Source organism: Sitodiplosis mosellana, unplaced genomic scaffold (assembly GCF_009176505.1).
Source record: "Sitodiplosis mosellana isolate CC-2019 unplaced genomic scaffold, AAFC_SMos_1.0 Smas_scaffold_3, whole genome shotgun sequence".
Lineage (NCBI taxonomy): Eukaryota > Metazoa > Arthropoda > Insecta > Diptera > Cecidomyiidae > Sitodiplosis > Sitodiplosis mosellana.
This window is the reverse complement of record NW_022595246.1, coordinates 4,037,989-4,058,812: the sequence shown is the minus strand read 5'-3', so window position 1 is coordinate 4,058,812 and position 20,824 is coordinate 4,037,989. Positions and strand designations below refer to the sequence as shown.

The following is a 20,824-nucleotide window of genomic DNA, read 5'->3' as shown; positions in this document are numbered from 1 at the left end:
GACACAAAATATTCATTGAGCTCTTATCACTTCATTCGATTAGGGAAAGTCGTTGTAGCGATAATTTACAAAAAAAATGTGCTTAAATGAAAAAATTGGTCGTCAACAATCCAAGGATGTCGTAAGTAAATTGAAGTTATGTATGTACATTTGAGATGCATAATAAACTATGAATTTGGGCATTAAAGACTATAAAATAAAGATAAAATATCGGTTAATAAATCATTGCATTTAAAATATTCTTCCTTTTTCAATCAATATCATGAAAAAGACCTAAAAATCATGCTGAGCTATGATCGACATGAAAAATAGTTGAGATTTTGATAAAATATCTAAGTGATCAAAATTTTCATAAATGTTTTATTTATTTGGAAAAAAACATTTGAACACAATACATAACAATCTAACAAGAAAAGCAAAGAATTCAGAATTTGAATGTGATGATGGTATATTGACAACCATGAGAACGCACCCCACAATGTAGTAACACGTGAATGATTTCCTATTGACAGTTCAACAGTTCATTCAAAGTTCGTCAGAAAAACAATTAAATAAGTGCATAATAGGCACGTTAGATTTGTTGAAATGGGCCAAAAAGAAGAAAATTCCGTGAAAATGGACACAGATGAAGCCAAAATAGACTATAGGAACAAAATCTGCTTGGCACCTATGGTCAAGATTGGCACACTGGCGACTCGATTATTGTCATTGCGATATGGAGCTGATCTTGTTTACACCGAGGAGATAATTGACTTCAAATTCCTTGGATCCTATCGATATGAGAATGGTTTGCATTCAAATTGAAAAATTAAACTTTTTCTTTTGCTGTTACCAAATTTTTCTTCCATCTATTGTACTTGGTTCAAACAGAAGTCCTAGGCACCGTCGATTTTGTCGACAAAAACAACGGTGCACTTACCTTCAGAACATGTCCATTGGAAAAAGGAAAGGTTGTACTGCAGTTGGGCACAGCGAACGCCGAACGTGCATTAAAAGTGGCCAAAATGGTGGAGAATGATGTGGCGGCTATCGATATCAACATGGGATGTCCAAAAGCATTCAGTCTCAAAGGTGGAATGGGTGCCGCTCTATTAACCGATCCAGAACGAGCGAAAAACATTCTGAATACTTTGGTGCAAAATGTCAAAATTCCTGTTACATGCAAAATTCGGTAAATATTCTTCTCAAGATGAATTGAAGCATTCGTGCTGTGAAATGACAAGCATTTGATTTTAATTGAAATTCTTCAAGAATTTTGAACAATCCAGATGACACCATCAAATTGGCGGAGGAATTTGAGGCAACTGGTATCAGCGCCATTGGAGTTCATGGCCGGAAAAAAGACGAACGACCACATCATCCAAATAACACAGGCAAGTGTCTATCTACACATCCAAGATGTATGAAAATCTCGGCTAATCGATCGAAATTCAAAACCGTGTACGCTAATTGTATTTACTCATTTCTGTATTCTTCTCATCAGAAGCGATACGCAAAATTGCTGAACGTTTGAAGATTCCAGTAATTGCAAACGGCGGATCTCGTGATATTGACAACTACGATGACATCTTGAAATTTCGCCATAAATGTGGTACGACGAGTGTAATGATAGCACGAGCAGCTGAATGGAACGTGTCTGTGTTTCGAAAAGAAGGTAAGGCTGCATGGAAAATTCATTTCAATCATATAAATTGTAACTTCCTTATTTATTGTTGTATGTGAATCAATTTTAAAAACGTCATTCTCCGCTAACGCTTCAGGGAAACTGCCATTGGACGAAGTCATAACCGAATACTTGAAGCTGTGCATCGATTTTGATAGCTCGCCAAACATAACCAAATACTGTGTGCAAATGATGCTGCGCGAATTGCAAGAAACGCCGAGAGGCAAGAAATTTTTGGAATGTCAGACTTTAAATGAAATTTGGTAATTACCTTTTTCGATTTCCTATGCACATCGTCGCCATGTGTATATAATGATAAAGATGTGCCCAAATAAAGAATTTACAATCAATTACAGTGATATATGGGATTTGGGAGATTATTGCCGAAAGACACAAAGAGAGTACGAGGAAAAGGGTATGCATTGTCGTCGGTCGTGTGTTCCAGACACAGTTTTACGGAGAAATGAAGACGGAACGGATAGCCCCTGTCCAAAACGAATAAAAGTTTCAAACGATCCAGATATTTACACTAGAAGTATCGCTTACTTCCGGGCTCATTATACCGAAAAAGATATGCCAAAAGTGATTCTACACACATATGCGCATAAAAACGGACTGAATATTCCCACATATGAGACAAATCAAGAAGATTCCCTATTCCAAACGGTGATTACATTTCAAGGCAAAAAATACGCAAGCTCGTATTGGGAGAAGAACAAACGGTTTGCCGAACAAGCAGCGGCTCTCGTATGTCTGCTGGGCATAGATTTAGTCAAAGAAGAAGATCTGATTAAGAAAGGGAGCCTGCTGAACAGATAGAATTCAACATTTATAAGAATGTCACTTTGTAAATTCTGTTGTAATTAATTTGTGTACATGAAAATGAAGAGAAAATTGGCAAAAAAAATTTGGTAAATAATTGCTCTATTCATCTGCTACATCTTCAGCGTCATCGTAAGAAGGCTGTTGTCGTTGTCTTTGTGTTCTCTGTTGACGGTTTGTACGTTGTCTTGACTGTGAATTACGTCTGGTGCTTCTTCGAGTGGTCGAAGCTCCTTTTGGAGCTCTCGTGGTTCATCTGAATCGACTTTGTCTACCGCATTGACTCCGACCATTTCGTTGAGGCCCACCATATCGATAAGATCTACCATTTCGATTTGGTGGGCTACGACGACCCGAACGTCCAATGTCAGTAGAACCACTTCTGCAAAATCAATTTTCGGTGGAAATGGTGGTTATGGAGGTTGTAGATCGGGTGGAAAATCCAATGATTAAACTCTCTGATCAAATTGGTGAGTTTGCCTATATATCGTTCTAATCTAAATTTTGATTGAAAACGCATAGAAGTTTGACTTTCCACATTTTCTTTTGTTTGAAAATTGAGAAAAAAAAACAATGAAAGCACAAAATTGAAGTGACCTCCAAATTCAACCTCAACTTATATATTAAAATAACGTCAGCAATATTGCGACGAAATACTTGCGTAAATATTGGGACAAAAATGGATGAAATAAAATCAGGATTCGAATTTATTCATTACATTTTGGTATAGTTTCATTCATTAAATTACACATTGACTTAGATACTAATTGATTGCGGTGGCTGTGGTGGAATCTGTAAGTGGAAATCAAAGAAAACGGTATCGTTTAACAAATGAGTAAATTGATCACAAAGTTGCCCAGTAATATTTTGTTCATATGATCTCATGCAAACCATTTTTTTTACAAACTTGACACTTTTTACACGAACAAAATCACATTTTTTTTTATCGAGATGAGTGAAGGTATTGTCGTCACAACGTTTAGATCTATAAAATTGAATCAAGATTTACAGTGTTCAAATTTTGTTATGCAATCAATTTGCCCCTTAAGTTTGTCAGCTATTTTTAGAAATAAATAATAATCACTTAATTTAAGAAACAATAAGACACAACTTAATGCCTAAATGTATTTCACACTTTAAATATATATAAATATGTATACATATATACTGGTTTCGATATCAATTTTTTTTTTCATGCACTTAAACGTAAACATGCTTGTTAGTTGAGTTTGTCATGCGTTTCTTTGCCATCTGTTCTTGTTCTTACTTTGAAGCATCGGATCTTGAAGTGATCGCACATCTCGCGGACCTGGAAAGAATGAAACGATGTGATTTAATTAGCACGAAATGTTCAAATTAAGATGAAATTTATCCATGATAATTCATTTAAATTTGGATGGATGTTATTGAAGATGAAATAAACTAAATGGGGAACTATTTCAACTTACCACCCCATAACCAAAATGAAAATGCATTAGAGTTGCGATAGCAGCTAAACAGTACACAAGAGTTTTCTCGATGTCTGGATCGATTGTAATGTTGGCATCGAATTTGTCGAGTGGTGCAACTGATAATCCAAAAACTATTATGACCAGGCATATCAAATGATTGAATCCATCGGCTCGTGTATCAGACATCTTTTTTTTTCAAATATGAATAATAATAAAATCAATATTATTTTTTAATCAATATTTAAATCAATAATACAATTTAAATTTAAAAAATAGTCGACAAAGGAATATTGTAATGAAAAGCTGACATTTAAACCACATTTACGTACCTGAGCGACAATAAGGCGGCACTAAATGAAAATTGGGAAATCATGAAGAATTTTTGGTTAATTTTTATGTGAACAAAATGAAAGCGATGATGACTTACACTAATATTGGAAAAGATGGTTCCAAAGAGGAGAAAGAGTATTCGCGGTTCCCTTGACAAAATGTTGTTTCTTGAAAATATCACCCATATGGTGGTGATGATAAACAATAAGACAAAGGGAAACAATGGTCGAACCGCTTCAATGAACGGTCTCATTTTGCCCGTTCGTTTTGTATATGACCTGCAAAAGGCGAATTCATTAGATTTCCATCTCAAATGCAATTAACATTATTCCATGTTATTATACTCGCAGCTTCAAATGAAAAATATTAGTTATTTTTCTGATGGTGATGTACGATTTCCTTTGACTTTTATTACACTACTTGCTACTTACACGATAATGCGATAGATGATAAACGGATGGCTTGATATTAAACCGCTAATGTATAAAGTCATCTCGAAAGCAAAGGCTGGCGTATATCCACCTGGCAGTGTAAATCTCCACATTTCAATTCCAAAAATGCCGGTGATCATCAGAACAATGGTTACGCCCTAGATAAACCCGGTGATAACATCAATATCCACTCAGAAATTAAAGCGAAATTAATTGGCCAGAAAGATAGAAGAAGCAATTTCCTACCCACATGGTGAAATCGTACGCCCAGGGTAGATACAACACTCCAGTATTGTATTTTTCGAAATGTGTCAGATAAAAGTTGAGGAACACATTCCATATGATGAAATGCATACGCAGCGGTGAGATTTGATCTGTTCCAAATATGCTAAACATATAGATTGGGATCAGTGCTGCGGAATATGAATCGACACCATGATCGAATAATTCCCCCAAAGGTCCACTCGTACCGGTTCGACGAGCTTGCTTACCATCGATACCATCTGCAATTGAAATGGGTTTCCATCAGATGGACGACGTTGAATCGAACATTACGGAAAACATACCCAAAGTGTACGCAACAAATATATTAATCGATGCGACAATCCAAACCCAGTCAGGTATAACACTTTTGCTGTGGTCATTAGCAGCATTGAAATTAAAATCATAGTATCCAATCAATAGAAAGTTCACAATGGTCAAAAGAAATCCAGTGAAGGTTATCAAATTTGGAGCCACCCATCGTGGAAAGAACTTCAAAAAGGAAATAAAAAAAATAACAAAAGGAGAAAAGACAGAAAAGAAAATGGAAAAACAAATTAATAGCTTTCGATGCCCACTAGGAAAATATAGTTGAAGACATTTCATACTTGAACCAAATAATTCCAAAATGGGTGCATAATATTTCGGCTAAGGAAACTGGTGTCCACACAGCTGTACTGTAAGAAAATAAAGGAAAACCCAATTGAAATGTGCAATGAAATTGATTATTATGTTTTGAAAAAGAAAAAAATGCCAGGCAAAAGTCAATCACACCACCAAGTTAAATAAATGTTATCTGCTCCATAATGCACAGTTGTGATTTGACACAAATATCCATGTTAAATAGCGTATGGCTTATTGTATACGGAATACGGACACTTTTCTGTTCAGCGCTCTTTATCGCATATTCGTTGCTTTTGTTTTCTTCATATTTTGCTTTACACGTTTTCATCAATTATTTGTGTGCTGCTGTAATTGAGTTTTGATTACATTTAATAGCTGGTGCCACTGTAGACTCGTAAAAATCTAGTCGTGGTGGAGATAGAGAGCGGGCAAGAGAGAAAGAGAATCAAATTCGCATATTGATGCATGAAATTAGCCGGTCGATAAAATCATGGTTGAAATTCCGGATTTATGAGTATGAGCGCAATTACGAACAACAACAAAACAAATAAACGATCGATATTCTAAACAAGCGAATATCGTTCTAAATATGGAAAATTCTTCACGTTCAACTCACTTTGTTCGAATGAAATGTACATATTCGTCTTCGTCGTCGTCGTCATTCATACTTCCAAACCTACTACCGGCAAAATATTCGTCGATAACGTTCGTTGGCACATAAGTACAGTATTAAGAAAGAAGCGAATATATAGGAAAAACTTTGACCTTATGACGACACAATGATGTTTCGTGTTGAATGAATTTTTTAAATGTAGTCTATCGTTTTCCCCCCTTCTCTCTCTCTCTCTCTCCTTGTCTCTATTTTAATCGTATGACTTGTGTCGATACGGAGCACATGTGTTTTCAAAAAAAAATACAACTTGTGTCTGCGCCCTATAAACATAAAATATTCAACATAGTGATAGAGCGCTCGCGCGTCAACCGCAGAAGTAATTTGTCCAGTTTCGCTTCATTGAAATGAACTATTTGTTTGCTGTTGTTGATTATTCGCTGAACTTTTGTCACAGATATTCAATAGAGATTTTGTATGGTCATTTATACTTTTGTTGCATGTCGGACGATTTGAAACAAACAAACTACTTCACCGGCCAGTTTATTTTTGTAAAGTGATAAAGTTGTAGCACATTCGATGATTAGTAACAATGTAATTATCTTTAACTTGAAAAATCTTTTTTTTTCGCATGATTTAAACTCAAGCCAAAGCAAATGAATTATTATTGATGGTTAGATTGGATTCTACCTTATAATTATCAAAGCCCCTTCGATGTTCATCACGTAAATAAGTTGTTTTCGACATTTTAAAAAAATGCAATGCACGAAATATCAAACACATTCACTACACAGTGCTGAATCGTAGTCGATTTGATTTTCGTGTGAGCAGCAACAGAAAAAGAACTACTTGATTGTTTCAATTGCAAACGACGGAAATGGAGTTGCAGAAAAGTATCAAGTGTATAGAAAAAGCTATTGATTTGAAGGATTAGGTGATTTTTTTTAATTCAGAAGAGAAAACAACTTGCAACACACACTCCATTTCAGTCGTACATTTTCCAAATCGAATCAATATCCGTTAAAAATCATGGGCACTATCACACGTTTTGCACAGTAAAATATTAACAACTGCTCCGAGTTCTGCGGTCACAAACGAACTACTACACAAAATATTGTTTCTGTTTTCTGTTCTGTACTCCAGTTGTATCAGTACGTTTGCACTTGCACCGTGGTTCGCTCGACCACTGTGTATTTCAAAGTGACGAAACATTTCCGAAACATTCCATATGTGGTATGGAATTGCCAGGCGAGTGAGAGGGAGAGAGAGAGAATGGTCGTATCAATCTATCAACAACAACAACTACGACGACGACGACAATTTATTGTACTCATACAATCATATTGTTGCGTTTCGCCGTTAATTCAATCGCTCTTGATGATAAATATGTTTTTTTGTACGAATCACACACATTTTTGTTTGAGCACAAACTATGACGAATGGCACAGCATAGGGCAAGAAGAAAAGGCGAGCGATCGGGACACACACAGACGACCAGCTGATTAATTATTCCATGTTGTTCAGTCACTTAGTGTGTATATGTCGACAGAAGCGCTTGTTGTGTAGCTCAATTTCAGTGTGAACGCTGTTATCAGTGCAACCGTTATCGTGAGAATGCGTGTGAATCTATCTGTTTCGTACTCGTCATACGAATTTTTGATGGTTCCGCTTTGAAAATCTGCCTAAAATTGGATCTAATGCGATCAGAAACAAAAACACGTAATGATATTTGAAATTCTAATAAACAAAGCGAAAAAAAATAATACAAAAACAACTAGCAATTATTGATTGAAATTTATAGTATTCCTTAGTGTCAAGTTCAACCGATACTAATTGCTTCCATTTTCTGCTACTCAACACGCGACGACATTTTTTTTCTGTCGCTCGCTATCGTTCTCATTCATCATCGGACTTCCATTGAAATCTCAGTGTAATTATAGAAAATACAGTAAAGCAAAGCGACCATTTATTGCTCCATTTAACCCTCTAATGCATTAATTTTTCCCAGGGCTGGGAGTACTGATACTTGGATGATTTTTGGCCATAGATAATTAAAAAAAAATATTCATAATCCTGGAATCAAATCCATTGTTTAAAAGTGTCAAAAATTTGTCTAATTTGGAAACCAAATAATTTATTTTGTCAAACTTTTGTTTTTGCACACATTTTTGTTAATAACTTCACAATCACACTACATACACAAATATTGCTAACGACAAAAATGAATAGAAAACATTGACGAATAAAAATTCCCTTTGAAGCAATGTGATCCGATGTACGGTTTACGTTCTACAGGCATTCAAATGTTGCCCGTCTAGAGACGGTTCTATGCATTAGAGGGTTAATCTTTAATTGTGAAATGGAAATAAATTACGTTTAAAATGGCAGAAATCTTTTGACATTTGGGCATTTATGAGATAAAGTGGAAATGAAATTTTCTTTTTTTTTTAAATATATATCAATTTCAGTTGATCATTCGGGATGAATGACTCGAACTGAATCCTTCGGCACGCAAACGGCTCAGCATTGGCATGAAGACATCGGGTGCAAATGGTAATACAACTCCACGCTCTTGAATTTCACCATCGAGGATCATCTTTGTTGCGATCGCTGCTGGATAACCAACGGTTAGTGCCATAGCTGAGTCTCCTCCCTGTGCAGCTGGTGTACCGTAGACCACAAAGTCAATACCCTTCTCTTCACGCGTATTATCCGGCCAACGTACGATGAACTCATGACGTAGAATTACTAAATCACGTTCGTTATCATCTATACAATTGAAGTTAGCGTCATAAGTCATAGTAAGACATCATTTAATGTGGGAATATTTTATGGGTTTTCAAATTAAAACTTTCAATTATCACATTCTATAAATGGGCAAAAGCATACAAACAACTCACCGAATGCCAATCGTTTCGACAGATAATCGCTCAATGTGTCGATTGGTGTATTTAATTTTACAACTGGCGTTTCGTCCAATAAACCGAGCCGTTCAATGAATTCGCCATGTTGTGGAATACGTTCGGCCAAACGTTGTTTCAAATTTTCATAGAAAATGGTCGAATCGGTCAATCCGAGCATATTAACGATGAGTTGCCGCTGTTTAAAAAAATGAGATAAACAGAATTATAAAGAGTTCGTTTGATTTTATATGAATCAATTCCATAATTCAAATGTACCCATGTGATTTCCGGTCCTTTTGGATGAAGCATTGGATGTGGTTCGGTGTCGATTAGACCCAATGTTTGAATGGCTTGAATGCATTCCGAGAAGCCTTTATAGCGAATTGTTCCACGCAATAAAGTGCTTACATTCGGTCCCAGCCCATATAATTCACCGTATTTGGTGGAGTCTCTATTTGGAAAACCTTCTAAAGCGAAACCAGGCAAGAATTTCAAATCTTTTGGTGCTGACATTAAATCACCACCGCCCAAGATTTCAACAATCTGACCACGGCTCAAGTATTTAGCTGGTGACAGTGTGTTAGCCAACACTCCTCTTGGCGACCACGAGAATTTGTATCGAAGTGGGTTATTTGAATGCTCTGGCGCTGGTAGGCCACCGCAATAACTAATGAATGATTCAATAAAACCGCCTCTTTCGTGGATATTTTTAATCTCTTCCAAAGCCAAGAAATGATCAATACCCGGATCCAAACCAACTTCATTCAACAGAGTTACTCCGGCATCTTTAGCCGCTTGATGCAATGATCGAACATGATCTGTGATATAGCTTGCCGTTACCATGTGTGTTTTCACATCAATACATTTCTCCGCAACGAGTCCATGCAGTGCGTATGGCAAAAGCGAAACAACTACATCGCTATTGCTACACAGTTCGGCTAAATGATTTGGATTTTCGGTAACATTTAAATAAGTACTTCGGATTCCTGGAAATTTATTGGCAATCCGATCGGCTTCATCTTTGAATTGTGAACAAACATTGATCGATAGTTTTTCATCCCGATATAGATATTCAAGCATTGGTGCACACACCATACCCGCACCCAATACAAGCACCTGCTTACGACCATCCAACGAACTCTCGTTACGATTGCGACTGGAAAAAATGAATAAATAAATTAAAGATAGTTGTTCACGACTTGGTCTAATGAAAATGCGCACATATTTGATCAATAAAATTATAAATATAGAACATTTTGTGAACACTTACATGGACGACTCTCGAAGCTCAGCGATGTATTCGAAATTCTCAGTCAATTTACCGTTGCTTGCAACGATACTCTGTAAGAAAAAAACAACATCGTAAGATAAGAATCATCAGATCCCATTTTAATAAAATCATATGATCATTTTGGTTAAAAAGAGACATTAGGCGCAATTAAAGTTTCACCTCTTTTTCTCTTCTGTGCGACACATTTTAATAATAAAATTTAAATTACCGAATGAACTGGGAAACTGAATTTATGGCTTTCAAGTGGTTTTCTGGCGTCACTTTGTAGAATATCCACAGTATGGGGCAATAGAAGGTCACCGAATAAATCAGTCGATTCTAATGGAAGCTGCGTCGGCATATTGTCTGATGATTAAGAGAGAATGGTTTGAGTATTTGGATATGTTTCTTTGTTTTTTTTGATTGAATATGAATTTATGGAGCATTTTATTCGAGTTTTACTTCCTTTCACTTACCAATCGAGCAAACAAGTACACCAGGACCAGCGAAGCTTTTTGTGTCCTTGTTACGATCGGCATCGTACAAACAGAACGGTGTATCGATGTTTGTGCATTCGTTCATGAATTCAATTGAACCGCCCGGATCAGCTGAGATATCGCAAATAGCCAACATTCGGTGTGGCAATGGTGGGGCTCCTAGGCTGTATGGTAACCAAGGTGTGTTTGCTGGTCGCAATAGAGTTTTTGCATCGGGAATGGTTAGTAATTTTGGACTCCCAACTGCCCAGTAAATTCCATTGACTACGACCGAAGCATAAGGAGCAATTTTCGTTGAAAATGTTGAAATATAACGCTCCGGAAATTCTATGTATTCTTGTGGATCAAAACCACCGCCTTCACGACGTTCCAAATGATCCGCTCGACTCACTTCGCAACCGTACACTTTGCTTTGACCTGATGAATAAGCCACAAATCAAAATCAACCATAATGCAAAGATGTAATCAATGCATGAACAATTGAAAATAATTAAATATAAAATAAACCTAACGCATACTTCCATGTTCGGATACTTTGCGAAGAGTCTCCGGTGCAACGTATTCAATGGGTAAATCTTGGAATACTTCTTTTGCACCCTGCGAAACATTTCCTGACCCAGTGAATATGAATGTTAGTGGGCCAATGGATCTCGGCATTAAACCCAAAGCGATTTCATAGCCACAGTCTCGTACAGCTTGACGAGCCATTGACGAATTGCGGTAGTTATGTGGCGGGCCTATGTGTGTGAACGGAGTGTGATGACCAAGTGCTAGTAATCTAAGTCCCAATCCATGCAAAATATTGATCATCCCAGCAACGCCTGCATATCTCCCGAACGCAACTTGCCGTTGGCCCGATTCATCAATGATTCGCTCATAGTCGATGAGTCGAATATTCTTCTCTAGAATTGCATCCAAAAGTGGCATATTTGATTCCTGCGCTTTGATTGTGTGCGAAAAGAAGCAATAGGTCTTTTCCGGTATGAGTGCATCGATTGGCACTTGTTTCACCCCAAATATGACGCTTGCATCACTTATATCTTCTCGTATCATCGCACCGGCTTCCAAATACGACTTGAATAGATATGAAACGAAAAAAAGCACAAAACTCAAATTTCAGATTGGCTGTTTTTGTTGGCAAGCCTTTGTTTATGGTTCAATATGACGTCGTCTTATCATCGTTTTTGTTACTTTTTTTAAATTATATTTTCGATTAAATTGTGCCATTACAAGATGTAAACAGCAGCCATTTTTGCACTGCTGTTTCAACAAACGAATTCATGTTGAATAACAAAAACAAAAAATTAATTTGAAAGTGATAACAAAGCGTTATCACAGCAAAATATCAGTTGAGTGATTTATTCATTGAGTGGATTTCATAAAATAAAACGTGTACATACTCTTTGTTAATAATCACGGTTCGTTTGCTACTGATGGGATTGGCGATTGGCAATGGAAATTAGGAACGTGGAAAATATGGCCAAAAAGTTAAACGACATTACATTCTCAACACGGACACTTGAATTTGAAATTCTCCGAAACATTGAACCACCTGATGATGATTCGCGAACGTGACGGATTGGATTCCATGCTAATTGCGAATAACAATCAACAAACAACTTAAATGATTATTTCTTGATGATTAGATTACATTGGCATGAGAGGCCATTTACTCTTTCCATAGTCACTGTTGCCTATAGCCAACAAAATATTATTAACATCTCTCTTGACAACCATTGATCTATTGATTCAAAGCACTCCAGTTCTTTCGAACGCATTCGCCGAATTGTGTGCGTCCTATACTGTAAGAATAGTCTATTACGACTTTTCAGCAGTCAATGTCACGACGTAGAACTAAGTTCTATAATGGTATTATTATTACTGAGCAACTCACTCCCCGAATATATATGGAATCCGCAATGCTAATATACTTTTCTTTGTGAATTCGTCGCCTTGCGAATTATAAGAATCAGCCAAAATGAAAAATCTAGAAGCGCGGCAGCTAGCTGTTACGTTCATATATAGATATATCACTCTAACAAGAAAGACGAACTAAGCGACAGCACACCAATACATGAGTGATCGTTTGCGATGGGTGACTGTAGTGATTTTGCATGAATCATATCTGTTGTACTAGACAACAGAAGCACATTTTATCGTTCATGTTTGTGAAAAATATTTTTTCATTTTGGCTGATTCTTATAATTCGGCGAAAGGGAAGCTAGTTTTGAGGCCAATTTAATTTAATGGGAGGCTGCCCACAATCCACTACTGTGTTTACAATATTGGAAACAAAAAATTTACACGTTCATCTATTGATTCATACTGACATTTTTTCGATGATTAAGTGGGTGAATTGAAAATATTTTTGCACCGATTTCATACCTGCATTGGATAGGCACGACGATTTGAAGGTTGCACTAGAACCGAGACACCTTTTTTAACCAGCCTTTTCACATGATGTGGCGCAAATGGAGCTCTTCGTTCCCAAACCTATTTTAATGCGATTTTATTTCAATTACTGTTATCTTTTCCATTCTCGATATCGAAAATGCACTACATACCGATTGATCCTCTCGTCGAATCGCTATCACTTTTCCACTCTGTCGTCATTGTATGTGAATATTGAAATTAGAATATTTAAATAAAATGTCTTTTGAATCACATTCGTTAAAAAGAATTTTTGATATTAATCCAAAATCTCGCAAAAATCTCTGCCTATCAATCAACAAATCACTAAAACCTTCTTACGTGCTTATATCGAATGCCATGGAGCTGAATCCTTTGCGGAATACGCAACATATTTGTCTCCTCTCTGATTCCGTGCTACTTTTTCTGTGTCAAACAATTCTAACGGTTAAACAATTAACTGAAACTCATCGGCGATAGAATGGCAAATGAAATGAAAAGTACACTGAGATTACTTATAAGCTGTACGTAAACAGACAACTCGCTTCTTCAATCCAAAGTGATAAGTTTGGAAAAAAATAAAATTGAGTAGTCATTTATTTTGAGGCAATGTATGTATTTGATTCGCTCTTATTTTTAGTGCTGTGCATTTGTGCCTTGATTGTGTATAGACGAGTTCCTTATCAGTGCGATTAAATTAACGAGAAGGAGAAGTGGCTTTCTATTTTGCGATGTTTTCGAACAAACAACAAACGAGTCTCATCTCCACTCTATCATAGTGTTCCGATCTATGAACGTGACCAAGGAATTTTTTCGGGAATTTTTTTACGCATTGTTATCAATATGTCTGGCGTCAACACTCTATTCACAACTTTGTAATCTTTTCAATTCGATTAGAAATGTAATGATTGCAACACAGTACAGTTGACGATTAGGAAATTTTTCCTGTTTCGAAAAATATATTTGTAAGTAATTGTTTACTGTCACAATAAACGAAGTTCAAAAATGTTCAATCAGTCCAATGAAAATTTGGAATATTTCACACGTCTTGAGATATTTAGAGTTTCGCTTCGTTCAAACAAACTCTGAATTTTCCGATTCTACAGCATAGACTACATTAGATTGTATAGAAGTCGAACTCGGAATTTGATTTGAATTGTAAATCCAATATTTGAATTGACTTCCAACTAGATTTTTTACAATCGACAAATTGGTCTGGAAAAACCGAACTTTTTGATAATTTTTTGTCATCATTGTTTGATTCGAATGGAGTAGTATAAAAAAGACAGTTCCAGGAACTCTCATAATGTATTTTAAATGGGAAGCTACCAAAATCGTTGTGAGCGCTGCAAGCACCTCCACTGATGGCTTAATTTTTACAGTATTACCGTCAGATTGCACTAGATGGTGTTACTTTCATCTATCGCCCGTCATTACCGCCTTCCGCTCCTCACACACACACATACACACACACACACACACACATCACTCTCTCACATGTACGCACTGGCGGCCACCAACGAGTTAGAAATGTGTGTACTTGCAATTACAAATAGAATGAAAATGAGTGGCATTTTCAGATCATTTGGTAAGTGAAATGAAACTAAGAACTAAGATTGAACTTTGTTTCATTTCATTTATTCATGGACCTTGCGAATAAATCCAAATTTTGTCGTTTTTTAATAACATACTATCAAACATTTGGTATTCGAAATGTAACGAATCAAAAATATGGGATGGTACAAAAAAATTCCATTTGCCGCAATTTCAGATGGTAAATATTGCATAAGACATTCCTGCGGTGATATTAATTCTGTATTCATTCATCAATTGGCGTTGTTATGTTGAAGGATATTACGCACCGATTATACACAATACAGGGCAAATAATACAAACTTGGTTGCTGATCACTTACGTGCCGGCTCACTTGAATTCCGTTTGGTCAATGATCAAGTCGGTGTTGTACAATTTGGGCTATTCAAAGAACTTTTCATGCAAGTCTTCATCGGTGCACGCACATCATACTCCACCCTGCCCAGTTTGGATCCATTGTTTGGATATCCAGACCGCAACTGAAAGGAAGCAAACATTGAAAAAGCACATCCAACAATTTATGTAAAACTTAACGATCTGATTCAACAATTTCAATTCCATTACTTTTGGTTGAAAATCATAAAGAAATTGCCGAAGCCAAACAACTATTGAACATCTCTCGTGAGTACGTGGTTGGAATTAAAATGGAAACGTGAAGGTTTGCCAAACGCAACGCTCGACGATAAGAAGCGTCACTGTGAAATGGATGCATATTTCTCACACTGTAACTTACAGTCAGTTCATCAAATTTTAAAATTGCGAACAGCATTGAATATGTTTTTCAAATTAAAGAACTTTAAAACGGCCGCACCATTTACCCGACGATTACTTGAGCTCGGGCCAAGACCAGAAGTGGCGCAACAAGCTCGCAAAATTCTAGAAGCATGTGAGTTGAACATCACAGACGAACACACACTCGAATATGATGAACATAATCCATTTAGTTTGTGCGCCAACACATTTAAACCGATTTACAAAGGTGAACCGGAAGAGAAGTGTCCATTGTGCGGTGCATCGTATCAACCAACATTCAAAGGAACATTGTGTAATGTATGCGAAGTCGCCGAAATTGGCAAAGATGTAGTCGGATTGAGAATATCACCATTGCAGTTTAGATAAATACAAAACCAATCCCAAATTTTTTCATTAATCAACCAATTTTACTTTCATAAGAGAAACAAAACTCAAAACCATTAAGCATTTATACACCCACAAACAAGAAAAAATGAAGTACATTTATTGGCTGTTAAAAATTTAAGATAACATTTTCATTGTATGTTTTACGTTGACTTTTATGTATTTTAAACAATCCAATAATCAATAATTAAAAGTCGTTTCATTTTACAAATTGTATTCATTGCGATTTATTAAGAGAATTTCAATTTTTAAAAAACTTAAGCAAAAATTATTGTGCGAAGACTAAAAAAGAACATGATTTTAGTGGATTTTCACTGGCAAATATTTCAATTTATGATTTTTCATCTTCTTACAATAAAATATTATCCCCTGAATTATTAGAGGTGAGATACCTCATATATTTGTACAAACTACAATGCTTTATAATTGGAAAAATTGTTTTTTTTTCACTAAAAATAATACAAAATAGCGAAAGCAAGTGTTTGATTGATTGATGGAATTTGCCATTTATTAGGCATAAATTTCATTCAGATTTCATATTCCCAACTCAACGAGTTCGCACTGGAGCTTCCACTAGAAATTAAAAGTAGTTTTTAAAATACTGATTAAAACAAAAATCAAATAAAAAAAATCGATCCATAAATAAAGTTTGTTGAAATTGTTCGCAAAGGGAGTTTTAGCACGAATTGCTCGGATCGAATGTAAAGTTTATTCCGAAATTAGCTAACCTAAAAAAATATCGCGAGAGTGATGTGTGACCTCATTTCTAATAAAAGAATAAGCTTGGGTTAATGTGAGCGGTTACTAGTCAATATTCATAATTAACTATGAAAAATGCTAGAATTGTTTTACAATTTGCGATAGAATCCACTTAAGAAAGACTAAACGTGTTAAAATTACGAGTAAAAACGAAAATTTGGACCATTATTAAGATGAAATTGTTGATTTAACCCTTTTTTCCATACCTAACATCTGTACGGCGATTCTGTGCAGGTACGATTGAGTGAAAACCACGTAAGATGCTAAAAACAGTCTTCCGATCCGGAATTAAAGTCGGCAAACTTCCTCTTAATTGACGTACATGATTCAGATCAACGTCCAATACAACCGGTTCTTCTTCAGCTGTCTGGAATATGAAACAAATGTGAGGGAAGGTTAATCATCATCATGGTCCAAATCATTCACTGACAACCAAATCATATAACTCACTTACCGCAAAAGACAATGTAACCTTCGATCTATCAACAGGTACCGTGCCATGTAATACATACACTTTTCCATCAAGCACATATCTTAGTGAATAGTCGAAACTGTCTTCATTCCAATTGTTTGGCAGCTTTACGTTACCGTTGGACACTTCATTTGCTCGTAATGTTTTCTAATAGATAAAAATAAATTGTATTGTGATATTTTTCACTGTCATTTAATATAAAAATAGTTACCTCTTCTCCTAAACCTAGACATCTCAAATTGGCTCGATCTACCAAAATCCAATGAGCGATTGCAATTATAATATCTGCTTGGCACTTTATGTCATTTTCGATGATAGAGTACAATAATTCCCAACATGCAGTCGACATTTTACGATTTTATTTCATAAACTTCATAATTTAAACAATTTTAGATAAAAAATATGTAGTAATGTAATACGAAGTTATATTATATTGATTTTTTTTCATCTGATGTGAATCGATACAATGCCAATTCTATTCACACAACGATAGAAAGATTCATGATGAAGTTGTCAGACAATGTTATATGGCCACACTGTTATTGTGAATGAATTGATTGCAAAAATATGCAGCAGATGGCGAATTCGAGTCATTTTTGAAATAAAACAAAAAAAAATTGTTTTCATTTGATTTAAAGTGTGTCAAACAAAATGATTCTTAACATGAATCCATAGCTAATAAAATAAAGGTAATAATGAATAAAAACTTTTTGTTCAAAATTGATTCAAGTCTAGATAAATGTCATTGGCGATCTTAAATCTAACTGATGATGTAAAACTTTTTTTCCGTATTTTTGCATCAATTGACAATAGTTTCATAGGTGAATCTTATTTGTATGGGATATAATGAGAACCATATGTTGTTCACGCTTGAAATCTTCATCGAAACAGTGGAATTTTTCCACATTCACTTACATTGAGCGTACGTGACCGGCGAACGCTCTGCAAACAACGCTACCTGTCTGAAATGTGTCGACTGCTAGAGTGTTAGTGACACTGAAAATCTATGGCCCCTTGCAAATTGTGTGTAATATAATTTGCACCGAAAATTTCAGAGCATCAAGCACGACCGAAATACACATTCTCCTCCTCTTTGGTATTATGGAATGCTCTGGAATAATCAGTTTTTTCATCACTCTCACGCCGAAAATAAACAAGATTATTTATATATGGCTATCGCTTGCATAATTCTTTCAAACCAAAACTGTCTGCTGATTCTGATAAAGAGTTATTTATGATTTCTCGTTTTGGTTTCATTTTGTCCGCACATATTTGCATTGTATACGAGTCAGATCGAAAACAGATTTACTTTTCATGTCAATGTGTGGCTGACTCATCATGGTTTAATGGGTGCGTTATGGGATTTTCATGTGAAAATTTAAAAAAAAGGGAATCGAATTTGATGCAATGAACGGAAAATTTTAGGCGTAATTTAATGCGATAGCAGTTGATTGGACATGGTGTAATTCGAATATCGCAGCCGCCGTACGGTTTTCGATTTATTGATTCAACTTTCTCATTCGAATCATACACGTTAGGGAAATAGGTGCAAAATTACGCAGCATTCTATCCGAAATCCACATTACAATTAGGAATCATGCATTCAAAGCGACAATACACAAACTGGAAAATGAACAACGCATTTTTGAAACGACGTAGTTTGTTGTCTCGGTGCGGTTTTTTGTATAGAAAAAATGTTCTGAATAGACCAAATTGTATTCAGGATGGTTTTTGCAAGAAAAACCAATTTTTGCACAAGAAAAAAGTGATTTCAGAATAATGACAAGTAATTCGCCCAGTTTTCGAAAACAGTTTCAAGAAGAAGAGTGTTTTTTTTGCGAAGAAAAGAAGTTTTTTCTTAGAAAAGACCGACTTTTTCACAGCATCACTCTTTTATGAACAGCAAAATATCAGTTGAGTGATTTGTTCATTGAGTGGATTTCATAAAATAAAACGTGTACGTACTCTTTGTTAACAATCACGGTTCGTTTGTTACTGGTGTGATTGGCGATTGGCAATGGAAATTAGGAACGTGGAAAATATGGCCAAAAAGTTAAACGACATTACATTCTCAACACGGACACTTGAATTTGAAATTCTCCGAAACATTGAACCACCTGATGATGATTCGCGAACGTGACGGATTGAAAATTCGATTTAGATTCCTTGCTAATTGCGAATAACAATCAACAAACAACTTAAATGATTATTTCTTGATGATTAGATTACATTGGCATGAGAGGCCATTTACTCTTTCCATAGTCACTGTTGCCTATAGCCAACAAAATATTATTAACCTTTTTCTTGACAACCTATTCATCTATTGATTCATATTGACATTTTTTCGATGATTAAGTGAGTGAATTGAAAATATTTTTGCACCGATTTCATACCTGCATTGGATAGGCACGACGATTTGAAGGTTGCACTAGAACCGAGACACCTTTTTTAACCAGCCTTTTCACATGATGTGGAGCAAATGGAGCTCTTCGTTCCCAAACCTATTTTAATGCGATTTTATTTCAATTACTGTTATATTTTCCATTCTCTATATCGAAAATGCACTACATACCGATTGATCCTCTCGTCGAATCGCTATCACTTTTCCACTCTGTCGTCATTGTATGTGAATATTGAAATTAGAATATTTTAATAAAATGTCTTTTGAATCACATTCATTAAAAAGAATTCTTGACATAAATCCAAAATCTCGCAAAAATCTCTGCCTATCAATCAACAAATCACTAAAACCTACTAACGTGCTTATATCGAATGCCATGGAGCTGAATCTTTTGCGGAATACGCAACATATTTGTCTCCTACCTGATTCCGTGCTACTTTTTCTGTGTCAAACAATTCTAACGGTTAAACAATTAAATGAAACTCATCGACGATAGAATGGCAAATAAAATGAAAAGTACACTGAGATTACTTATAAGCTGTACGTAAACAGACAACTCGCTTCTTCAATCCAAAGTGATATGTTTGGAAAAAAATAAAATTGAGTAGTCATTTATTTTGAGGCAATGTATTTGATTCGCTCTCATTTTTAGTGCTGTGTATTTGTGCCTTGATTGTATATAGACGAGTTCCTTATCAGTGCGATTAAATTAACGAAAAGGAGAAGTGGCTTTCTATTTTGCGATGTTTTCGAACAAACAATAAACGAGTCTCATCTCCACTCTATCATAGTGTTCCGATCTATGAACGTGACCAAGGAATTTTTTCGGGAATTTTTTTACGCATTGTTATCAATATGTCTGGCGTCAACACTCTATTCACAACTTTGTAATCTTTTCAATTCGATTAGAAATGTAATGATTGCAACACAGTACAGTTGACGATTAGGAAATTTTTCCTGTTTCGAAAAATATATTTTTAAGTAATTGTTTACTCTCACAATAAACGAAGTTCAAAAATTTTCCAATGGAAATTTGGAATATTTCACACGTCTTGAGATATTTAGAGTTTCGCTTCGTTCAGACAAACTGTAAATTTTCCGATTTTACAGCATAGACTACATTAGATTGTATAGAAGTCGAACTCGGAATTTGATTTGAAATCATGAACGTTGACTTTTTTAATCAGATTA

General features: G+C 35.6%; 4 protein-coding genes across 10 annotated transcripts; 1 reads left to right on the top strand and 3 right to left on the bottom strand.

The window, feature by feature from the left end:
• The first annotated feature begins 485 nt into the window (after positions 1-485).
• LOC129566414 (tRNA-dihydrouridine(20) synthase [NAD(P)+]-like) lies at positions 486-3,196 on the top strand. Its single transcript, XM_055442313.1, has 6 exons — positions 486-787; positions 871-1,171; positions 1,252-1,373; positions 1,484-1,654; positions 1,761-1,926; positions 2,020-3,196. Exons 1-6 carry the CDS (start codon positions 586-588, stop codon positions 2,480-2,482), a joined length of 1,425 nt encoding a protein of 474 aa, XP_055298288.1. The 5' UTR covers positions 486-585; the 3' UTR covers positions 2,483-3,196.
• On the bottom strand, positions 3,170-8,039 carry LOC129566415 (ethanolaminephosphotransferase 1). Of its 4 annotated transcripts, none has more exons than XM_055442316.1 (10): positions 6,883-8,039; positions 5,567-5,635; positions 5,264-5,450; positions 4,944-5,200; positions 4,698-4,855; positions 4,364-4,544; positions 4,266-4,286; positions 3,934-4,122; positions 3,753-3,794; positions 3,170-3,470 (listed from the first exon to the last, which is right to left on the bottom strand). In XM_055442316.1, exons 1-10 carry the CDS (start codon positions 6,973-6,975, stop codon positions 3,465-3,467), a joined length of 1,203 nt encoding a protein of 400 aa, XP_055298291.1. In that variant the 5' UTR covers positions 6,976-8,039; the 3' UTR covers positions 3,170-3,464. The 4 variants fall into 4 exon arrangements, with proteins under 4 accessions (XP_055298291.1, XP_055298290.1, XP_055298292.1 ...); XM_055442315.1 differs by having other exon boundaries at positions 3,170-3,277; XM_055442317.1 differs by lacking the exon at positions 6,883-8,039 and adding exons at positions 5,733-5,984; positions 6,199-6,818 and having other exon boundaries at positions 3,170-3,794.
• A 118-nt stretch (positions 8,040-8,157) lies between these two features.
• On the bottom strand, positions 8,158-20,202 carry LOC129566413 (alpha-aminoadipic semialdehyde synthase, mitochondrial). 4 transcript variants are annotated; one of them, XM_055442309.1, is made up of 10 exons: positions 13,614-15,338; positions 13,427-13,465; positions 13,248-13,355; positions 11,381-11,936; positions 10,842-11,279; positions 10,595-10,731; positions 10,366-10,436; positions 9,372-10,251; positions 9,093-9,291; positions 8,158-8,961 (listed from the first exon to the last, which is right to left on the bottom strand). In XM_055442309.1, the coding sequence occupies exons 1-10, from the start codon at positions 13,662-13,664 to the stop codon at positions 8,657-8,659; spliced, it is 2,784 nt and encodes a 927-aa protein (XP_055298284.1). In that variant the 5' UTR covers positions 13,665-15,338; the 3' UTR covers positions 8,158-8,656. The 4 variants fall into 4 exon arrangements, with proteins under 4 accessions (XP_055298284.1, XP_055298286.1, XP_055298283.1 ...); XM_055442311.1 differs by lacking the exons at positions 13,248-13,355; positions 13,427-13,465; positions 13,614-15,338 and adding exons at positions 19,626-19,733; positions 19,805-19,843; positions 19,992-20,202 and having other exon boundaries at positions 8,627-8,961; XM_055442308.1 differs by having other exon boundaries at positions 8,627-8,961; positions 11,375-11,936; positions 13,614-13,838.
• Positions 16,204-17,768, bottom strand: LOC129566416 (proteasome inhibitor PI31 subunit-like). Its single transcript, XM_055442318.1, has 3 exons — positions 17,444-17,768; positions 17,215-17,379; positions 16,204-17,127 (listed from the first exon to the last, which is right to left on the bottom strand). The coding sequence occupies exons 1-3, from the start codon at positions 17,579-17,581 to the stop codon at positions 16,948-16,950; spliced, it is 483 nt and encodes a 160-aa protein (XP_055298293.1). The 5' UTR covers positions 17,582-17,768; the 3' UTR covers positions 16,204-16,947.
• Positions 20,203-20,824: the final 622 nt, after the last annotated feature.